This window comes from Suricata suricatta, chromosome 3, assembly GCF_006229205.1.
Source record: "Suricata suricatta isolate VVHF042 chromosome 3, meerkat_22Aug2017_6uvM2_HiC, whole genome shotgun sequence".
In the NCBI taxonomy this organism is placed as follows: domain Eukaryota; kingdom Metazoa; phylum Chordata; class Mammalia; order Carnivora; family Herpestidae; genus Suricata; species Suricata suricatta.
In genome coordinates this window covers 131,311,405-131,335,727 of record NC_043702.1, presented here as the reverse complement: position 1 = coordinate 131,335,727, position 24,323 = coordinate 131,311,405, and the positions used below count along the sequence as shown (strand labels likewise).

Here is a 24,323-nt window from a genome sequence, read left to right as displayed (position 1 = left end):
GTATCTTTTTCAAGTTGCTGATGTATTCTGAAACTTTGTAAGAGATCATTCAAATGTTAATTGTAAAGAGTTCCTTACTACCTAAACTACCACTTAGAAAGCTTCATATTACTATTTTTAGGGTTTCACAAAAACACATACATACACAAACACCTCTGTCTGAAATTAAATATGAAACTCAAATCCTAGGCTTATGTAGATAAGAAAAATATTAACAGTAATTACAAACAGAATAATCAAATTAGGGAGCTTTGAACCAGATGTAAAAATACTTTAAGGCCTCCTATTTCAAGATTAAGGATAAAAACAAAACCACAGCCTTTTCTTTGGGTTGACCACAAAGTGAACTACGGTTGGTTTGTGTAAATCCAGAGCAGTGCATACGTGGCAAATAAACAGCCATGATTACACTTCAAACATCCTGTCTATCTGAGGTACAGGAATATTTTCTCTTCACAATATATTGCCAGAACAAGGGGTAAGTAATTCATACTGCTATGACTCAGAACCGCGTTTAATGATTATCACTCAGCAATAAAACTCAGGTGAGAAAAGAGTCCTACACAAATTAAGCAGAGCATGTGCCTAGCTAAAAGCAAGAGCAAATACAGGAAACAAAACAGAGCAGACTCTCCACCTCAGATTTTAAATTTATGAGAGCACTGAGGTGATAGAACTCTGCTCTAAAGTACTCAAGTCAAAGCAGCAGCATCAAACCTGACTTTTTAGTCAAACCAATTCTAAAAGTTAGGCAAAGGGGAGACTGTACTTTCCCAAAAACACCAAAGGCATTATTTATAAAAGTGAGGTATTAAAAATAGCAAATCTATTTAACTTCCAAGGTTTTACATATTTTTAAATGTTGTATTCCATATCCTTCTTGTTAAATAATTCCCTCCTTGAGGCAGATAAGATATTCCTCCTCAAAAAAAAACCAAACTGATATTTAATAAACCATCTACCACATATTGATAGCATACACTAATTACTAATTAAACTATGTAAATTTCTCAGTTCTCTTTCACCCCAAATTTTCCCATTCCCTTTCGTTCACTACATTCACTTATCAAACCATTTTTCAAGTATTTAGGATTTCGTTTAGCTAAATCATTAAACTATCAGACTTACTTCCCACATTGAACATCTGCTGTCTCTTTACAAGTAACAACAAAAATGCACCTGTCTCCTAAGACTTAATCTCTAGAGAGGAGAATGTTAGGATAAAGTGTGTACTCAAAATTAAATGAGAAAAAAAGTTTTCAATAAATTAATAAATACATTATATAAAATGAATAAATAGTGTTATAATGAAAGTCTTACTACTGACAGATTTTTTAGGAAGATTGTATCAACAGATTTAGAAAAAGTAATTGACAAAATTCAATACTCCATAATGATGAAAACTCTCAGTAAACTAGAAATAGGAAGAAACGTACTCAACCTATTATAGGATATCTATGAAAAACCAACAGGTAACATCATACTTAATAGTGAAGGTTAACTGCTTTCTCCCTAACATTAGGATGAGGGCAAAAGACCTTACCACTTCTTTTCAAAATACTTGAAGTTCTAGCCATTGTAATAATAATGAGAAATAAAAGGCACATAGATTAGAAGAAGAAAAGTCTCTTTGTTTGCAGAAGATGTGATTGACAATGTGGAAAATCCTAAGGAATCTACCAAAAAAAAAACTACTACAAATAACTAGTGAGTTTAGCAAGGTTGCAGGATATAAAGACCAACAGACAAAAAGTTATTGTGTTTCTGAATAACATCAGTGGACAACTGGACAAACAAATCTGAAAAACTCCAATTTACAAAACCATCAACATTTGAAATATATACAAATAAGTTTAACAAAAGATGTATAATACCGAAAACTACAAAAGATTGTTGACGTTAAATAAGACCAAAATAAATGGACATAGACACCATGTTTGTGGAAGAGAAGGCTCAATATCAAGTCAAACTCCTTAAATTAAGCCATAAATTCAACATAATCCCAATCAATCTCTCAACAAGCGTTTTTGTAGAAATTGACAATATGATGCTAAAAATCTATAGAAATGCAAAGAATCTAGAATACCCAAAATGATTTTGAAAAAGGAACAAAGCTAAAAGACTTATACTGCCTGATCTCACAACTTATTATCACACTTGTAACAGTGTGGTATTAGTATAAAAATATTCAGATCAGTGGGAAAAAAATACATGTGTGTATGGTTAACTAATTTTATACAGATATCAAAATAATTCAGTGATAAAAGGATATTCTTTTCAACAAATAGTGCAGGAATAATTGGATATCCACATAGAAAAAAATATAAATCTACTTTTACCTCATTCTATATGTAAATATTAACTCAAAATGAGTGATGGATCTAAATGAACAGGCTAAAATTATAAATCACCTAGAAGAAAACAATAAACTCTTTGTGACCCTGGGCTAGGCAAATATTTTTTAGATAGTATGTAAAAGAAAAAAAAAACTGATCACAATTGAAAACATTTGCCCTTCAAAAGGCATAGTTAAAATGAAAAAGCAAAGCACCGATAGGGAGAAAGTATCTGTGATATGTAATATATGTGAGAAAGGAGTGATATCCAGAATATATAACTCTTATGACTCAGCAATAACAGGACAAAGGACTTGATTTTAAAACAGACAAGAGACTGAACAGAGGCTTCACTAAAAAAAGATATACTAAGCACACAGGGAGATTTTCAACATCACTGGTTATCAGGAAAAGTCAAATTAAGATCAGAACAAAATACCACTACACATCCATTAGAATGGCGAAAATTAAAAAGACTGAAAATACGAAGTACTGAAGAAGATGTGGTAACATTTATACATTGTTAGTGGGGAATACAAAACATTACAGACACTTTAGGGACGTTCTGTATTTGGTTTTTTTTTTAGTTTATTTTATTTTTGAGACACACACACACACACACACACACCCGAGTGTGAGTGGCGAAAAGGCAGAGAGAAAGAGGGAGACAGAGAATCCCAAGCAGGCTCTACACTGTCAGCACAGAGCCTGACACAGGGTCCGAACTCACAAACCATGAATCATGATCTGAACTGAAATCAAGAGTTGGATGCTTAACCAAATGAACTACCCAGGCGCCCCTGCAGTTCTTAACAAGTCAAACATATCCTTATCATATAACCTAGCAATCCCTTTCCTAGTTGGGTAATGTATGAAAATATATGTCCACATAAAAATTTGCATGCACAGCAAATTTTCACAGCAGTCTTTTTAATAGTGGCCAAACACCAGAAACAAGCCAAATATTTAGCAATTAGTGAATGGATAAACAAATGTGTTCTATCAAATCAACTGAATACTACTAAGCAAGAAATAGGAACCACAGTGTATCCAACAACATGGATAAAATCTCAAAAGCACCATGTTAAACAAAGAATCTGAATCAAAAGACTATATACCATATGATGCCATTTATATGCACTCCTAAAGAGGAAAAACTGTCGACCCAAAAGCAGATCACCGTGGTTGCCAGAGGTCAGAAGTGGGAAAAGGAACTCACTGCTAATGAGCACGAGGAAGCTTTGGGACCAAAATGTCATACGTCATTAAACGAATGTATACAACTATCAAAACTCAGAATTGTGCACTTAAAGATTTTTGTCTATAAACTACACCTTATTAAACAAAAAAAACTGTGTTCTACCAAGTCAAAGTCCTATACAGAGTATCAGAGTGTGATGATAAAATATCACAAAAGTATACTACAGAATTTATGTCATTTTGGCAGAGCTTTAGGATGCTCTAAAAGTACAGACCAAGGAACACTGGCTAACAAAAAGTAGTCCCACACTCCTCTATGCACAATAAAGGCCCAGTTAAGCTCTTAACTTCCTTCCTCCCAGCCATTAGTACTGCTTTTTTAAGAACTACTTTATTTACAGAATTACACTTTTTGATGAGCAAACTATCAAAAAGAAAACATCAGGTACAGAGTTCCCAATGTGGAACATGAAGATGTTCTGGAGACGGGACTGACTGTGCACAGCATGGTCAAAGTACTTCATGCCACAGAAATGTTCATTTAAAAATGGTTAGTATGGTAAATTTTATGACATTTTTCACCACAATAAAGAATGTTTAAAGAAAGCCATATTAGGGAAAAACAAGGTAATTCTAAGAAAACGTACATAAATCTAGAAATCTATAAGGAAGTTACATTTTAAAACAGTTCCTTCCGTTTGAATGATAAGGACTAATCCACTGTTTCTTTGAACTGTGCTCTCACAAAATCAAGCTTAAAAGTGGTTATTAGGTATGATTCCATAAAGTACAAGAAACTGTGCTTACCAACTCTTTTAAAGTTCATTTGTAATGGTTAGGGCTCTGCCAAGGTACAGTCTTTTTGTTTTGGTTTGTTTTGTTTATAGCTTATAACAGTCTGAATTGTCTACAGTAACAAGAAAAACAGTGATGGTATGTATCAGGTCAAAGAGCTCAGATCCAAAAGAGTTCTGCATTTGGTGGCCTAAATACATGTCATTTTGTTGTCTAACTTAATCTGCAAACTAACCTCAGCACAATTACTAAAAACATACGAACAGAAGTGTTAAAGGGGCTATGGTCTGAGGTTAAATGAGGCCACACAAGAACTGCCAAAACAAACATCAAATTTCATGTTATTTGGGGGGAAAAGAAAGCCATTTGTGCAATTTACTGCGGATAAACTGCAGTCTGATTGGAGCCAGAGATATGTGAAATACAGTTGTTGTTATGCTGATATTTAAACCAATATTGATAAAAGATTTTGGTGTTAAGTATTTAAAATCAGAAAATACCTGGATGTAACAAAGGATGGCAGAGTTGTACTGCCCTACCCAAAGGTGGTAGGGCATGGTTATTGAAAATAACATTTGCAGAACTTGGGGAATCCAAAAACAAAAACAAAAACAAGGAAAGGAAAAAAATAAGCTCAAAGAGTACATGCCTAGAACAGAGAAGAACGTGTGTTTTACAGAAGTTCTACGCACCTTCTGAGGAACGAGGTTAGAGCCGAGATGAAGTCTGGGAGAGCAGCTTCAATCTCAGGCAGAGCACGGATGATGACAGTACTAGTAACGGTAGCAGCAAACCCTTACGCGGGCTTCCGACTCGCCTGACACTAGTGCTATGCACTTGTATGAGGCACCTGTGAAACAGCAGTGGGGCAGGCAAAAACCACTGTGCAGAGATGAGGAAACGGGCTCAGGGAGAGGAGTTAACTTTCTCACTTTAGCAGGGGACACAGCTACCTCAGGGCGTCCTGGCCCATGTCCAGTCTTCTCACTTATTCCTTACACTGTAGCCTTTGGAAAACACTACTGTTTTCCTAGGAACTAAGAAAGTGAAAAGGAATTGCTCTAAATGTACACTAGAATGGAGAGTAATATTAAGAAGGGCTAGTGAGAAATGAAAAGCTTTCATTGTGCCAGGCATTTTAGATTTCAGCATAGTAGGCAACCAACTACAACAAAAGAAGTAAACTTCCAGATCCCCAAATTCACCATAAACTTCTATCTTTAATGAAGTTTGGTAAATGATTTCTCTGAATTTCTGAGGCAAAGATATATCATAATAATCAAATGGAAAAAAAAACCCCACTATTTGGTTCCATCTTCATAAGAACACAATTCAGTTCTTTAAAAAAAAAAAAAAAAAAAGCATTTGTGTACCAGGCATGATTTTAAGCACAAGACATATAAAAGATGAATAAAAACTAATAAAAATTATATTAATCATATTAATTGTAATATTAATACTAAAACTATCCCTATTCTCAACCATCCTACAGGCTACATAGGAAGATATTGCTCAAAGGGTTAAATGATCTGTTTAGGGTCCCAGCTATTAAATAGGAAAGAATTAGAACTCAAACCCAACTAATTCCAAAACCTATACACTTTTGCTCTACAGCAAACTAACACTGTTTCTGAATACAGTGACTGGAAGAAATTTTCAACTAATTTCAAATAACAAATACAGGGCACCTGGCCTCTGTTTAATATTTTAGAACTGTGTCAGGGTAGCTCTGAACTTGAAAAGGGGAAGTGAGAATTCTAGACTAAATTTTGTGTTACAAACTTCACATAAACTGAGCATAGCATTAGTATATTTTAAGAATCACTAATATTTAAAAGAGTTGAATGTTTAAAAATACCTATTGCAGGGGCACCTGGGTGACTCAGTTGGTTAAGTGTCTGACTCTTGGTTTTGGCTCAGGTCATGATGTTATGGTTCGTGAGTTCAAGCCCTTCATTGGGCTTGGATCCCTGCTTGGGATCTCTCCCCCCCTCTTTCTCTGTCCCTCCCCTGCTCACTCTCTGTCTCTCTTGAAATAAGCAAACTTAAAAAAAATTTAAAAAAAAAAATAGAAAATAAAAATATCAATTGCAGATGGGTGTGGATCCACTGGAAAAATGGAGGAGAACGTTGATTCCAGGAGTTCCTAATCTTAGGGGTTGAAATCTCTCTCCTTTATAAAGATCTTATAGGTAGGTAGGTACAATACAAAGTTTGCCAGTTAGGGTCCAAAAAATAGGAACTGGGCCAGGAAGTCCTCTGAGAGCTGTTCTAAGTGTCTGCTTTGTCAAAACCCATTTACTAAGTACATTCTATAACAGGAAAAAAATGTATTGATAAAACTTCCTGCTGTTTACCGTAGAAGAGACATTAAAGATACTGTACTTTACAAAGACAGGATCCTCTTCACAGTGAAATATACTAAACTGGGACACCCAGGTGGCTCCGTCGGACTTCGATTTAGGTCATGATCTCATGGTCATGAGTTTGAGCCCACGGTGGGCTGTGTGCTGACAGCTCAGAGCCTGGAGCCTGCTTCAGATCCTGTCTCCCTCTCTCTCTGCCCCTCCCCCACTCACACTCTCAGAAATAAAATAAACATTTTTTTTAAAAACTCTAAAAAAGAAATATACTAAATTGATCCAGCTACTCAACTTTGGAACCAAAAGTACGCATTTATGCGACGACTACGGTTTGAGGGTACAGCATGGATCCACTTGACCACCTCAAAACCACTACCCTAGGTTTGTGAAATTATGCTCAGCCCAGGCAGCACTAACCAGAGAGAAATAATTTTGAGAGAAATATTAAGGAAATGGCCAAGACCTTTAGATATGAATTTAAAACTGTGTTTTCAATATGGCTAAAAATAACCCAAAGTTCATTACCATTATTTTTTAAAAACATTTATTAAGAACTGAATATAGACTCTTAAGAATGTGCACTATAAAAAGAACAAGAATTATCAAATATAAAACATGTTTAAGCAATACAAAAATGCATAAAGTATACATGTACTTAGATGTTTATAAAGATGTTAATATATGAAAATATTTGAGTAATATATAATGAAAAAATGGATCCACAGAATCAGTTGAAAAATACTTAAAGCAGAATCAAAAAGAGTTCTTTGCCAAATTTTTCCCAACTCTATTTTATAGGCCCTCATGATAAAAGAAAATCTGCTGGTATATTTTAAAATGTAAAAACAAAGTCATAAGTATTCTCAAAATAACTTGATTACTCTTTTCAAAATTATACACATTTACCCAGAAAATTTTCCTTGAACTCTAAAATTTGCACTGCTAGTTCATCTTTTTAGAAATTAAACATTTTTCCCCTGGAATCTAAGATAACTGTATTAAGGGGCAAGAAGCAGGAAGAAGTAGGGGGCAGCTACAACCCCTCAGCCCTACTGTCCCCCAAGTGGCTCCCCTGTACTATATGGGATTCTTTTCTTTTCTTTTTTTTTTTTTTTGAGGGAGGGAGGGAGACAGGGGAGGGAGAGGGAGAGAGAGAGAGAGAGAGAGAGACAGACAGACAGACAGACAGACAGACAGACAATGAAGAAGAGAGGGGCAGAATCTTAAGCAGGCTCCATGCTCATTGCAGAGCCTGACTCAGGGCTCTATCCCACCACACTGGGTGATGAACCGAGTTGAAATCAAGAGTCGGATGCTAAACCAACCCAGGCACCCTGGTATTAAACTTTTAGTTGTGGTTAAAAAAAAAAAAAAAACAGTAACATAAAATTTACCATTTTTACCATTTTTTAAGTTCAGTAGCATTAAGTATATTCACTGTTGAGTAACAGATATCCATAACTTTTTCATCTTGCAAAATTGAAACTATTTCATCCCCAGTGAACATTAAGACAGTACAGATCAGCATATCTAGAAAGCAAACATTATTCACATCAAAGACCACTATGAGGACATACTTTGGACAGAAACTAGGTCATATTTCGTCTCTTTTAGGCAATGGTTTTCTTCAAAGAGTAATAAAGTAATATTGTAAATATTTTTTAATTAAGAGAATAATTTCCCTGAAGGCTAGAGATAATATCTTATTCACATACATCCACTATATCTAGCTATATAAACCACTCAATAAACATTGTGGATAGCACCAAAGGAAACCTCTTAAACACAAAGTTTCATAATCTAATTCAATTTTTACCCATTTAATAAACTGGTCCTCTAAGAACCAATTATCAAGAATACTCTGTTAGCCCACACTTGCACTGCTTTTTATTAGCACCAGGCTCTAACCAACTGAGCTAACCGGCCACCTTGCACTGCTTTTTAAAAGCTTCTTTTAAAATAATGTGCTATTAATTCAGGTTTCAAAATTCCCAAGTGACTATGTGGATAGAACCATCGGCTCACATAAATGGTATGTCAAGATAAGCCTTCTACTTACCATATAGTTACCATAAGCATGATCAAACATTTCCAGTACTTGATTCCTAATTTTAAAAGAGCAGAAATAAAAAAAAGTTAAGAACATTCTATTCATCATTTTTCAAAGAGCTAATGCTCCTTCATGAAAATACACCAATAAAAAACAAAAGAAAAAATTAGTTAGAAAAAGACATAAACAGAGTCAAGAAGTACACCAGTGTTAGCGGACAAGCTTTCATGAACCACACAGAACTTGCCCAAACTTTTACTATTCCTAGCGATTTGTGTAAAATTTATCTTATGTTCCCTAAGAAAATTGATAAATGATGCATGTCATGCAAACAGAAGGAAATCTGATGCCGAAAAACAATGACCTCTTAAAAAAATTATTGAACATATCTGTCTTAAAAGGAAGAATATTGCTGGAGACCTCCAAAAGTATTATTGTTATCATTTATTGCTTATACTATATACTCTAGCGAGAGAGGGGTGGGTGTGTAATATGAAATAACATTACTCTCACAAACTTCTATTTCCCTTTAAACAAAATCACTAATGCCAAGTTTAGTACATATTCAATACATATTGTTCGCACTTTTAAAAAGGTCCATTTTATGATTTTACGATGTACTCTCTGCCCTTAGAAGACTGTCAGAAGTCAAATAAGTAATATTCATCTCTAAAATGAGAAAAATAGGGGTGCCTGGTTGGCTCAGGTAAGCATCCTACTTCAGCTCTGGTCATGGTCTCACAGTTTGTGAGTTTGAGCCCCATACTGGGCTCTGCACCGATAGCCCGATAGCACAGAGCCCACTTCTGAACCTGTCTCCTTATGCCCCTCCCCTGCTTGTTCTCTCTCTCTCAAAAAATAAACATTAAGAAATGAGGAAAATAATCCTCTAAAAGAGATTTGTGTGTGTTTTAGCTCTCCCTGTCTCAAAATCCCCAAGATGACTGTTTAAAATGGAAATTTCTGATCTCCACATCAGATATACTAAGTCAAAATCTGTATTGCCTGGACCAACTAACCAGTCTTTCAGTTAAACACTATCAAGTTTGGGGGCTTGAGATCTATACAAAAAACTACAAATGTTTTACGTTTGTTTGAGACAACCAGAGAGAGCGAGCGAGCGAGCGCATGAGAGCACGTGCGTGCAAACAAGTGAGGGGCAAAGGGAGAGGGAGAGAGATTCTTCAGCAGGTTACAGGCCCAGCCTAGCACAGAGCCAGACTGGGGCTCGATCCCAAGACCCTCAGGACTGTGAGCTCATGACCTGGGCTGAAATCAAAAGTCGGACCCTTAACCAACTGAGCCACCCGGCTGGCCTTGTTCTAAGTTTAATGTTATGATCAGACAAAACCAAATATCTCAATAATTAGCAAGGGAAAATAATTCAGTTATCTTTTATTAACACTATTGTTCTTAAAGTTCCAATCACTAACAGCAAAAACTAAAGAAAGTGTTAGAGAAAATGGCTGGGTATAATTTTCTTTTACTTCCTGTTATGTTGCAATTCTCATTTTAAAAATTGTAACCATGGATAATGAAATAATAAAGCTAGTAGAAAGAAAAGAACTTATTTCCAGATCCTGGCTATAATGACCAGCAAAATCAAGCACGCTCAAAATTTATAAACTGAATAAACCTTGACAAACTTTTTACGAATCATTTTAAAACAATCATTAAAAACAAGATCTTATCACTTTGCTAAAACATTAATTCCTTATGTGTTTATACTATGACAGAATATGGATCAAGTTATCTCAGAAAACTATGGAGTATCTTAGAGAATTCTTCCACACATTTCTTTATTATATTACAGGAAACAAAGATCTATCAAATTAGCTAATAAACAACAAAAACAATGTTAAGATTTTCTTTTCAAGCACTGATATCAATAAATGGAATATGGAAATACTTCTTTTTCCTTTCACTGAAATGGAATCAATACAAAGATTATTGTCAAGAAGTACAAATCCCTTTAACTGGTAATGGCACTGCCTAGACACATGCATTACAGATAACATAAGTCTTAACTCATTAACCCAAACTCCATAAGCATTCGATTTTCATGATTATGAATAAATCACAACGGCATATGAGAATGCGTTATTTTCCAATCCTTACATTTATGCAGCACACGATCATCAGATTTCACAACACATACTTCACAGTGGAGATATTTAATACCCAGTCGAGTGTGCTCTCCTACTTAAACATGTAAGTCCTATAAAGTCATATTTAAATACAGAACGGTAGATAACTATACTCAACAGAAAAATGTCTCTATGATGGTTTTATATCTATTCAACAAGTAAAATAAACTGGAAACAGATCGATAGTTCAAACATTATGTCTTTTTCTTCATTTTAAAATAATTTTTATATGTCAGCTTTTTCTAAAATTACATTGCCTGTCAGTGTGCTACAGAAATTGGATTTATACTTTTTAATGAAAAGAGAACATTAACAACTGCTATATATTTAAATCACAAAAACAAAAAACAATGTATTCCAGGAAGGATAAGACCACATACGACCAAGTAAAAATTTCCATAAACCATAAACTTCAAGCAATTGAGCAACTGCTAACCATTTGTGATAAATCCAGTCTGTATCATCGTTAGTTCGGTTTGGGAGGATACGAAAAAGGTGGGGCATTTAATGCTTTTTATCATAAGTCATCATTATTTGGGCTTTAAAAAAATCATACAGGTAAACCTAATGAATCAGAGTTCAGGTTCCCAAAAATTCCCAGAGGGGAAAGCAATCAAGCAATTGTGTATTTGTGGTTTATAGTTCCAGAGTCTTACTCTCAAAATTGGAGCTGAAATTCCAAGCCATTTTGGTTGAACTCTTCCAGTTAAAAATTAATTTTGGTTAGAATTGACTTAACTAAAGACTTTTCTTCAAATAAAAAATTTTAATATAAAAAGAGAAAAGGGAGTGGTAATCAAATAAGATACCTTCTATCTTAACAGACTTGAAGCTTCTCTTTCCAAGTCTATCAAGTGCAGCACACCAGAGAGAACATCGTCTCTGAGGCTGTACAGACCTGGGTTTGAATACTGGTTCTACATTTACTAGCTCTGATTTTGAATAAGTTGACCTTGAGTCTCAATTTCCTCATCTGCACCGTGAGGATCACATCCACCTCATTAAGAAACAGGGAGGATTACAGAGATGACATATGTAAAATACCTGGCACAGAGTGGGGCATTTATTAAAATAGTTATCAATGATACATTAAATTCATAAAGAAAATGTAAGATACTTATTAAGAGTTTACTGATAATTTTGTTTCGCTAGCTGATACTTTTTTTTCCACCAAGCATCTTTTTTTTATTTCTTAATTGTTTTCTTATTTAAAACTAATACTAAATACTAAAACTAAAAATGCAATGATTTACACAAGTTTCCTTCTTTCAAAATGCACATCCTTGTATACCTATCTCTACAACAATAGCGCTTTTATCTCTGTAGGATCATTCCCTGAAGTGGGATTAATGAATCAAAGAATAGATACAATTTAAATATTAGGAGACACTGTCAATAAGTTACTGCAATTTACACTCCCACCAAGACTCTTCTCACACCTCAACTAATCAGCACCTGTGTTTTGTATTAATCTGATGGCAAAAAAAGAGCTGTCTCATTGTTTTAATCTGCATCTCTCACATTTAAGAGGTTGAGTAACTTTTCATATTTACTGACCATTTGCATTTCCTCTTGTGTGAATTAACTTTACATACCTTTTTCTTACTAATTTGTGGGACCTGGCATATATTGGAAATACTGACGCCCAATTCAATGCTGTAAATATAACTGATAATTTTATGACACTCTCAAGACTGATAAGACTACTTTGAGCAAAGAGAACAGGAATAATTAATCGAGGCTTCTAAATAATACCATCAAATATTGTTCTATTAGAAAAATGCAGTGCAAGAAAACACTGCAAGGAAATGGTAGATATGTAAAGTTCAAATTCCAACGTACGCCCCCTTTTCCGTAACAGGTGTAAAGAGTATTTCCTTAACTACTGTGAAATCAGCAACATTTTCCCAGCTGGGAGCTCACTTGTGCGAGAAATCTAACCCTGTCTCCGACAAAAGACAACCACAGGACTCTGGCGCGTAGTGGCACGAGGTGTAGCCCCCTTCACGGGGCACTGACATGGCAGCTGCGTTGACACACCACGGATGGCCTCAAGGAGCCTGCACATGTCACCGATGGCCCAGGCGACACCCCGATGGTCCCACGAGGTCGCACTGCGGGCGACGACCCCCCACCTTCCCGGACGCTGTCCCCGCCAGGGTCCTCGCGGAGCAACAACCGTCCCAATCGAGACGGGAGAGGACACAGCGCGCCCGGGTCGCAATGACAGGCACCTCGCCTGTGGTACGCCTCCTGAGGAAACCCACCCCAGCCTGCCAGGCACCCTTACCCAAGCTTCTGTCTCTCTTCCCTACTCATGGGCGCGGCCCCCGCCGTCCACACGGACGTGGCCGACACCAGACAGAACGCGGCCGTCGCCGCCACCAGGCTCCATGGCGCTCGCTGGGGGACCGAGGACCCACAGCCTCGACCGCCGCCGGCTTTGCTCATGGCCCTGCGGTTCCGCGCACGCGCAGCGGCTACGCCCGGCCGGTGGGACACATTGCCGGACGCGGGTGGCAAGGGGGCTGCGAGCCGTGCCGAGGGCGGGATGCGGAGCAACGCGAGCGGCAGCCGTAGCCGAACTGCTTCCCGAAACCGCCGAGCCGGTCCCCAGCGCCAGCGCTGCCACCGCCCTCCGCCCTTAGCAGCCCGGAGCGCCTCCCCCAGCTTTCCGGTGTCGTAGTCTAGGAAACCGCCTCTCCCAACGCTACTTCCGGGTAGGGCGCAGGGCACTGAGGCTCAGGACCAATGGGGACCAGATCGGAGAGCAGCTGGCTTCGGGGACAGGAGAGGGCATTGGCCCGGAGAAGTGAAACGTGGACAAAAGGCGGGGCTGGGGCGGGACCTCTGGCTTCCGCCCTCCTCCGACTCGCGAACTTGAGACCCGAAGACTACAAATCCCAGAGTGCACTGCTTCCCCTGGCGGGCTAGGAATCCTACTCCGCCTGGCTAAATTTCCATCCTGGGTGGGCGCGCTGCACTCTGGGATGTGTGGTCTTCCGAGGGTCACCGGCGGTGCCTAGGATCCAGCTTCCAGCGGCGTTGTGCCAACCGGTCCCACCTCCAAGGCTATCGGCTTCTGAGTCCTGGGGAACCTGTCAACTGCTTGTCCCTCTTTTTGCGTTTGACGCTTCCCGGAGGGCTGGCAGAATGAGGCTCACACGTCCCCAGCTCGGTACTACACACTTTCGGAAATAGTGTTGGGGTAGTCTCTTGCCCCCCGAGAAAATACAAAACAGTAACAACAAAAATGAATTGACCTTTGATGCCATGTGCTGAGAGTTTTACTTACGTTCTCTCATACACTCTTCTCAGCCCTCTTAAGTAAGTACCACCATTCCCGTTTTGCAAATGAGGAAACCGAGGCTGAAGAGGTTAGGTAACAAGTACTCGTTCCACTGCTGAATTAGATGCTCAACCAACCTCTGCGACTCAGGAGTCCTTGATGGTAATCACATCCACTAGGATTAAAGAGGGCACGTACTTGATTAATAATAGTTCTCTAAAAACCTCAGTGTAAGGAGAGTAGGGTGAGGTTGAAAGAAAATGTAATGAAGGAAATTGGAACCTACAATTTATTTTGATCACTGAGTCCCACATTAACTATTGGTAAAATGAGGAGTGGGTTTCTCTTGAAAAACCACATTGTATTTCTTGTATGATAATTGGGTAGGTAAGTGCAGAGTTTAGGTGCGGATGTGATCTCTGTGACCACAGGAAATCGCCTACTGGTCCCCTCAGCAGCATTCAGCTGTAGTTCTGGAAACTTTTCTTCCTTGATTTCAATCACTTTGCATCATCCTCTTTGCTCTCAGATCGGCCATTCATGTGACACCAAAGACTCCTCCTTCACTCCTCTCTTTCTTAAAACGCTGGTGTTCCCTGCATTTTAAGGTTTTCTTTTTGTCTTTTTTTTTTCTCCTTGTACACTGTTCTTTGGTGATTTCTTCCACTCATATGTATTCAGCCATCACATGCCTGTGGCTGATTTTTAAATCCATATCTGTGCTGATCTCTAGACCCACATTTCCACCTTCCTAATAGAAATTCCCTTCTCTCTGGCCCAACGTAGCTCAAATGTAATATATTCACTGGTTCAAATTAATGCGTTAGAATCATCTTCAACTCCTCCTCCTCCTTCATGGTCCACACCACTCACTTGCCAAATTATATAGATTCTACTTCTGCTATCACTACTGGCTGTCACTCCTGCTTCTGCTTAGTTCAAGCCTCATTACCTCTTTCCTGAACCACTGCAATGGTCTCCTAATTATTTCCCTGCCACTCTACTTTTCAAAACATTGCTACTGGAGTTGACATTTAAGAACATCTATAGACCCTCTGAACAAGTCTTTTCCCTTCTACCCCTGCCCTCAGATTCTATGCAATAACTAACAAATTCTCATGTTCTCCTCTGCTATTCTACCATTTTTGTAGAACACTCTACCCATTCAATTGGCTCAGATTTCATATCTGCAAAACCCTTTCATAACCTTACAGCCATTGGAAGTCATTCTCTCTGGGCACCTGAGTGGTTCAGTCAGTTGAGCATCCAACTGAAGCTCAGGTCATGATCTCATGGGTTGGTGACTTTGAGCCCCACATTAGGTTCCCTGCTGTCAGTGCAGAGCCTGCTTCAGATCCTCTGTCCCCCTCTCTCTGTTCTTCCCCCGTTCATGCTCTGTCTCTCTCTTTCAAAATAAACTTTTAAAAAGAGAGGTCATTCCCTACCCTGCTCTTTCATTGTGTTTTATGTCTTTATGATTGTGTTTTTCACAGTCAGCCCTGCCCACTAGATTATAACTGTTTGAAGGGTATGGACTTCAGTTTAATAATGTTCCAAAATTCAGCAGTGTGCCTCTGCTGTTATAGATGCTTAATAAATGTTGAATATGCTTGTTTCCATATTCCTTCAGTTTCTTTATCTATAAAATGGGACTAAGATAGTTCTTTTATCTACTTTTATGAAGGTTGTGAAAATGCATGAGGTCATTTCTGTACAGTATTAATTTTATTTCTTTTATGTACTTGCCACCCTATATTGGTTCCATCCTGGATCCTCTTTGGCAGCTTTAAGGATGAAGTTAGCTAAATAAATAACACTTGTGAATTGTTCTTGGCTCTGGCATAGAGAACATGACAAGCTAAAGGTCAGTACCAACCATCCAGTATTTGAAAACTAGGAACAAAAAAAAAACAGAAAAATAGTCAATGACCTTCAGTTGTATGGAAATGTAGTCAAGTCAATTATTTGTAGTAGATTACTGGCAGTAATTCAGTTTTCTTTATCTTCCTAATGTTCCAAACCTTTATAAGAAGTCAAAAATTGACTAGTAACTATCATTAACAATGTTCTCAGGAAGGAGTTCTGGCTTTTAATGTTTAGCATTTTCTGTTTTCCTCTCTTGACTCATATATTTGTTTTCAAACTAACACTGCATTTAAAAAGTGTCTAAAGAGAACCCAGAACATATTTTTTGTTGACTTGCTAAATAATAATCATTTTTTTTCCTCCCCTATTGAAATTCAATTGCCAGCCAGTGGTTGAGTCCATTTTTCACTAATCTCTGCAAAAGTGTAAGTAGAAAAGCTTGTATGTCCTAAAAAGCATTGCAATTTATCATATGTAAGGTGGAGCCTATGGAAGTGAAAGCAAAATATGTTCACAAAGTGCGTTTCAAAAGAGAATCCATTTTAACCCCAGGATGGAAATAATCAAAATTCTTAGCTAATTGGCAGTTATGGACACTAGGAAAAATTTACATTCATTATTTTAAAACCTATACACATTATTTTAGAACCTATACACTTATGATTAAAAAAAGGATATAGGATTTAAACAAGAAAAACCTTGGTGTGTTATACAGGGGGAAAACACTAATGGAAGGCATTAAGGATAAGTGTTTTAAAACAATATGGAAAAGACTTCAGATGTGCAAAGCCCACTAAAAATGGTAAGAAATCACTACACCAAAATAAAAAGCCTTTGCACAGCAAAGGAAACCATCAATAAAAGACAACCTACAGAATGGGAGAAGATATTTTTAACTGATGTATCCAATAAGGGGTTAATAACCAAAATATATAAAAAGCATATACAATTCAACACCAAATAATCCAATTAAAAGGGGTCAGAGAACAGGAATTAGACATTTTTCTAAAGAAGTCATACAAATGGCCAACAAGTACATGAAGAGGTGTTCAACATCACTAATCATCAGGAAAATGCAAATCAAAACCATGAGACACCACCTTACACCTGTTAGAACAGCTAGACTCTAAAGAATAAATAACAAATATTGGCAAGAACGGGGAGAGAAAGGAGCTGTTGGTGGGAATACAAGCTGGTGCAGTCATTGTGGAAAACTGTGTGGAGGTTCCTCAAAAAATTAAAAATAGAACTATCATATGATCCAGTAGTTACCCAAAGAAAATGAAAACACTAATTCAAAAAGATATATATAACCCATATGTTTATTGCAGCATTATTTACAAGAGCCAAAATATGGAAACCCAAGTGTCCATCTATAGAGGAATGAATAAAGAAGATGTTGCAACAACATGGATCGATCTAGAGGGTATACTGCAAAGTGAAATAAGTAAATCTGTCTCAGTCAGAGACAAATACAGGATTTCATTCATGTGGATTTTAAGAAACAGAACAAACGAAGAATAAAAGAGACCCACAAAAAAATTAGACTCTTAAATACAGAGAACCTGGCGGTTGCCACAGGCAGGTTGAGAGGATGGATAAAATAGGTGAAAGGAATTAAGAGTACACTTATCTTGATGAGCACCGAGTAATGTGTGGAATTTTTGAATCATTATAATGTATACCAGAAACTAACATGGTGTTAATTGTGCTTGAATTAAAAAAATAAAGTTGTCAAAGCAAATGGTTAGAAATAAGAGCCATTTATAAAATGCCCTTTTATCAGTTAAGAGTTTGTTTGCACAACCTTGTCGCTATGTAAATATGTATGCTCACCTGGTGTTCTCTTTACTTTCTTCCGGGATAGATCAGGACGAAGGGAGGGTAGAGGCCCTGGTTAGAATCCTATGGATTCACAAACACAAGGGAGGGGCTCCACGTCAATGTCACCGCTCTGCCCGGAAATAGTCCCAGGAAGCTTGGCCACTGTGTGAGAGTGACCCTACAGTGGCAATTGCCCCTAAATGACTTCAATTCTTCAGTACAACAGATCTAATTACTCCAAAACTCTAGCTTGGAATTTGGGAGTAGTGATTTTGTCATTCTTCAAATTGCTTTTCCTTTTATTTGATAGTGTGTGGAATTTACAGAACACTTCTGGAGAACCCAATCTTACAAACATTAAATAAAGACAGTACTTATTCGAGGCGCCTGGGTGGCTCAGTAGGTTAAGTGTCTGACTTTGGCTCAGGGCATGATCTCATGGTTGGTGAGTTGCAGCCCTCCATTGGGCTCTGTGCTGATAGCTCCCTTTCTCTCTCTGCCCCTCCCCTGCTCATGCTCTGTCTTTCTCAAAAAAAAAAAAAAAAAAAGACAGTACTTATTCTACATTCAGAGCTAGGGACTTTAACGCCCTAGAAAGACTACTTAATGAAAAAGATAGTGAATGTTGTGGGTTGACTTCGGGCCAGGCTGTCTGACTTAATCCAAATTGCAAGAAAGACAGTGGGGAAATACAGATGATTCACTGCTGCTAAAGATGTCCCCAGGGTTTTTTTCCCCTCTCAAACATGATTCAAGATCTTAAAAAATCACTTCAGCTTCAGATAATTCTCACTTCTCTCAATGACACCTGCACCAGGTCTCTGAGGCAAGAGAGTTTGCTCTTACATCATAGTTGGTTTTTTTTATGTCTATATATTTATTTTGAGGGGGTAAGTAGAGAGAGGGAGAGAATCTGTACTGTCAGTGCAGACCCCATGTGGGGCTTGATCCCACGAACCCTGAGATCATGACCCGAGCCAAAATCAAGAGTCAGACACTTAACCAACTGAGCCACCAAGGCACCCCATTCCCATATCATGTTTAATGCTAAGCTCCCTCTTGTTTTTGGGTGTTTCATTTTGTAACCATTTTCCATTTATTTCCAAGTATCAGTCAGCATCAAAGCCAAGTACGTGGCTTTTCACAAGCAAGTGCATCTTGTCAGAGGCCTCTCTCCTAAATTCCCTTGTATCACCAACACAGTTCCCACGTTTTATTTTAGTCTGGCCACAGAGGTTTAAGTCTGCACTGTTCCACAACATTTGAATGGTGCTGACTTAACGTGGTGGCCAAGAACAATTGCTCTGAGCCAGTTCTGCTACTTACTAGCCATGTTATCTTAAGCAAGTTACTGAATTTCTTTGTGCTTTGGTTTCCTCATTTATAAAATAAGAATAAGAATAGAACCTGCCTCCCAGCATTTTTAGAAGGAGTAAATAGTTTACTTGTTGTAACACCTTCCTCCTAGGGGTGTTGTGAAAGGGGTGAGGTGATGTGTATAAAATACTTAGTGCAGTTTGAAAGAGCTCAAGAAACAGTAGCTGGTCATTATGGAGTGGAGAGGAAAAGTCACCACTGGTGAGAGCAGGAGTCAGGGGTAGGTGCAGGGGCTCCCCATCCCATAGGACCGTGATTCTACTCAGCCCCGAATCCTGTCTACTTCCTTTGCTTGCTGACCACGCACTGCTACTGCAGGCTCCCTGTCCAAAACCGTGAGCCCTCCTGGACCTGCCACTGAAGAGACCTTTGAATTCATGTGTGGTTTCTGCCACGGAGACCTTGTACCGGCTATAGAGGCTCATCCCTGTTTTAGAGTAAACACACATACGAACACAATGTACTTTTCTTCTCTCTTAAAATTGAGAGTGGCCTCATTTGTAAGCTATTTGAAGGTATAGAGGTGGAATAGACTTGCTGGAAATCTTTTCATTTTTTTGGGTGACTTCGCTCTGTTTTTTACTTTGTTTTTACAAAAATGCCTTTTTCCTCCAACCTCTGTGGTATTTAAAAGATATCCAGTTGGATATGCTAATGTAACTATATATGAAATTGACACTCAAAGTGAAAGATGCCAGTTTGAATAGGTCAAAAACATTAGGTAGAGCAATCTTAGTATTCTGACACTCAAGAATTAAAAATTAGCTATTCCTGTAGTGATGCTGATGTTACACATTATCCAAATCTGACACTGTCACCTTCTAGAAATTCCATTTGCATATATAGATATACATGTAGAAATTTTACACACACTGTGAGAAGTAAGTGAGATGATTAATTTTCAGAAATACCAGATGAAAGCTGTGTTGTATAGTGAACAATAGATTTACAACCTATTGGGAAAATGTGCAACCCCCCTGCCACACACACATATACACAATGGAGCCCCAAACCCTTAGACACTTCACTTCCTGGTTCTTCTTCCCCCTCTTCATTTCTCAGGCTCATTTCTCACGGGCTTTGTAATGAGCATGCCCAAAGAACTGAAGTCTCTGCGTCACCTCAAGGAATGCACATTTGTTCCAGTCACATTACTTTTTGCCTTACATGGGCATAGGGGACTTCCAGGCCAGGCTGTAAGCTCTGTAGTGCTCAGCCAATGAGGAATCAGGGGAGGACCGTGCACATTAGGAGATAAATTGCCTGCTGTAACTGCCTCCAATGTGCCTGTCCATCAGACACCCACTCTTGCAAGACTGTTGATTAAAGCCTTGGTTCCCTGTGCTCTGAGTCTCTGTGTTTCTCCTTTGGTTGGGTCAGTGGGCTTATTTCTTACACATGAGTAATATTGTCTTTTCAGCATTTCTTCCTCCCATCATCCCATAATCCTCGGACAGAGTGATCCAAATTTGTCAAACCTCATCATTTGTTAACTTCAGACGTGTGCTTTTCCATTGAGATAAATGTTGACAGCTCTTAAATATTTACAGTTTATTTATTTTTGAGAGAGAGAGAGAGAAAGAGAAAGAGAGAAAGAGAGAGCGTGTGCATGCACTTGAGCAGGAGAGAGGTGAGAGAAAGGGTGAGAGAGAGAATCCCAAGGGCTAATAGCATGGACCCTGATGAGGGGCATGGAGCCCAACGAATGGCTCAAATCCACAAATGGCGAGATCATGACCTGAGCAGAAATCAAGAGTTGGACCCTTAACCCACTGAGCCACTCAGGCCCCAACAGGTCTTAGATATTCAAAATTAACTACTTCCTGGCTTTCTTCTCCAGCGTAAAGTTGTATGAAAATAATACTTTATTTGGTTCTTCTCCAAATGTATTGAAAGATTTTGCACTTTTTTTTGTTGTGGTTTTGTTTCTTGGTTTTTAGTTTTTCTTCTTTTCACAAGCAGAGCTTTTAGTAGTTTAGATGATAAACCAAGGGGAGGGAAAATTTCCCATGGATGAAAAGTAGAATAAATAGTTCTTAGCTACTTTGCAGATCAATTTCCTTGTGGTATTTGAAAATCACTCTACAGTCTCCAACACACATGACTGGAGTTAAAACTTTGAGAGATGTGGATTTAGGTACCCTCTACCCTCTGACCACATTTTTCATGCCACCAGGCAATGAGTCAAGCACATCTGCATTGTGCATGGAAATGCACTATTGTTAGTCTACTGCTAATGATTAATAGACCTTAGCATTATTATTATTTCTAAAGCTAGCTCTTAAGAAAATACTAACTTCATATACTCCCCAGCCCTTCTTTGGGGACTTGTGCTTAATTTTGGAACCCTCCAGGGTTGCCTAATTTTTTTTATGGTTTTCCTCCATGTCACTTCACATCACTTTGACTTCCTTTCTACTCTTCCTCTGGCACAGGCATGTATGTGTACACAGAAGACCCAGATGTAGAATCACATTAGTGGTTAAGAACAGAGATCATTAAGATCGGAGAGAGTGGTTAAGAACTGTTGCAAATATTTTAATCATGCATAATTACTGGTTTTTTGTTTTTGGTTTTTTGGTAGATAGTAATTGCAGCCAAATTACAGGAACTGGGATAAAAAGGAATTATTCTCCAACAACCTCATAACCAGTTTTTATTATTAAACCAAATCTCAGTCCAATTTCTGTCATACATACAGACATTTATTAAACAAACATTTGTTAGCAATCAGCAACAGGTAACACAAACCACCTGTTCTGTGAGTTTGATGAAGTGCCCTGCAACTGTAATCATAACCTTGCATGAAAGGTTCACTGGAGGAAGATGAACAATATTCCAGAACTAGGTTCTGTCACCCTTCCAGGAAGCATCAGACAACTGGAAACCTCCATCCCACACACCATTTTTAATGGCCCAGCTTCCTACCAACATGTTCATACAAGCATGGGAGTACCTCTAAAGTATGTTAGCCAGTCCACACATCTTGGAAATCATAAATTCTGTCAATGAGAGCCTATTTCTTTTTCTTCTTTGTTTTTTTAAATGTTTGTTTATTTTTGAGATAGAGAGACCATGAGCAGAGGAGGGGCAGAGAGAGAGAGGGAGACACAGACTCTGAAACAGGCTCCAGGCCCCCAGCTGTCACCACAGAGCCAGATGCAGGGCTTGAACCCACAAACTGCATGATCATGACCTGTTTAACCAACTGAGCCACCCAGGCACCCTAATGAGAGTCTGTCTGTACTGTCCATTATGATGGCTTACAAACCACTAATTCCAACAATGAAAAATTCATTTTTGACATTTGTTATATTAAATAAAATGATATTTGGTCTGCATTTAGATGAGATGATGGAAAGATGTGCTTGTAGTACCTACATCCTGATGAGACCCCTTAGTTGCCATCCTTGAGTGGGAATTTCTTTTTTTAATTTTATTTATTTATTTGAGGGGGTGGGGGGGCAGAGAGAGAATTCCAAGCAAGCTCCACTCACGGAGTGCAGAGCCCAACATGGGGCTCTGTTTCCTGAACCACGAGATCGTGACCTGAGCCAAAATCAAGAGTCAGATGCTCAACTAAGTCAGGTGCCCCTGGAGTGGGAATTTCTCATTTGAGCAACTGATTGCACCTCCAGTGTAACTTAACCTGATTCATTTATAATATCATACTGTCTGTGGTAAAGAATTTTAAGGCATACATGGCAAACATCATCATAATGATATTTACAAAGGACATACAATATGTCAGGTACTTCCCCGCTCCCTCAACATGTGAGGATTGTTATTCTTCTGCAGAAAATGAAGTTCAGAGAAGTTGTATCACTTTGCACATGTCAAAGCAGGAAAATGGCACAGTCAAGATCTGGATAGAAGGCCAGATCATTTCTACCATACTAGGATGACCATAAATTCTGGCTTTGCCTGGGATGGTCTTAATTTACCCTGTCCTATTTCCTGAGTGGTGCCCCCTTTCATTTTCAAAAATGTTTCAATTTAACCAATAAATTATACAGGGCGCCTGGAAGGCTCAGTTGGTCTTAGCCATCTGACTTTGGCTCAGGTCACAATCTCATGGTTCGTGAGTTTGAGCCCCACAGCAGGCTCTCTGCTCTCAGCAGAGAGCCTGCTTCAGATCCTTTGCCCCTTCCCTCTCTGCCCCTCCCCTGCTCACACGTGCACTCTCTCTTGCTCTCAAAAATAAATAAACATAATAGGGTCCCTGGGTGGCCCAGTCGGTTAAGTATCCAGCTTCGGCTCAGGTCATGATCTCACAATTTGTGGGTTTGAGCCCTGCATCAGGCTCTGTGATGACCACTAGCTCAGAGCCTGGAGTCTGCTTCAGATTCTGTATCTCCTTCTGTCTCTGACCTTCCCCTGCTTGCACTGTCTCTGTCTCTCAAAAAATAAATAAAAAACCATTAAAAAAATAAATAAACATTAAAAAATAAAAATAAAACCCAAACTACATCACCTCAAAAATCCAAGGGCCTCATCCCCAACCTATGTCATGTTCTAACAAATAATGAACACACCACAGCAAGTTCTAGCCTGGGTTCTTCTTGCACCACCACACTATTTTGAATAAAAGGAAGAAAAAACAGTATAACTAGGCAGTGCAAATTCAAGAAAAGAAAGTCCTGCTAACAGGAAATATAAGTCTCCTCCTTTGCTAAGAAAAATGTAATAATGAATCACCAAGAAATTGGACAGATTGAAGTAATCAGTTAAAGAATACAATAAAAATTATAGGAAGAAGACTAAGACCAATATTGAATTAAGCTGTATTGTTTGCCCACGAACATTCATGTTGACTCAGTCTGGTGTCTGTTTTGTCTTGTTTCCATTCATACTTACTCTGAAATACTAAGGGGAAAACAATTTTTTGCACCCACATTTTATCACTTTAGTAAAATATAAAAATCACACCCTTGGTGTAAAGTTAAATTTACCAGTCAGTTGTGGGAACTGAAAAGCACTTCTCTAGGATGCACTGAAAATTTATTCAAAGAGCATTCCTTTTTAAGGCAAAACAAAATGCCTGTCACAGCTATGACCTTTTCCTGAAATGTCAAA

The 24,323-nt window shown here is 38.4% G+C and overlaps 1 protein-coding gene across 5 annotated transcripts in view; it reads right to left on the bottom strand.

Moving 5' to 3' along the window:
• EDEM3 (ER degradation enhancing alpha-mannosidase like protein 3) overlaps positions 1-13,562 on the bottom strand; it is a 74,754-nt gene extending 61,192 nt beyond the window's left edge. For all 5 annotated transcript variants that reach the window (XM_029935200.1, XM_029935202.1, XM_029935204.1 and 2 more), the window contains exons 1-2: positions 13,182-13,562; positions 8,754-8,799 (exon numbers count right to left, since the gene is read on the bottom strand). In XM_029935200.1, coding sequence (XP_029791060.1) covers positions 8,754-8,799; positions 13,182-13,342 — 207 coding nt within the window. In that variant the 5' untranslated portion in view covers positions 13,343-13,562. The remainder of the gene's footprint in view (positions 1-8,753; positions 8,800-13,181) is intronic.
• Between the last annotated feature and the right edge of the window lie 10,761 nt (positions 13,563-24,323).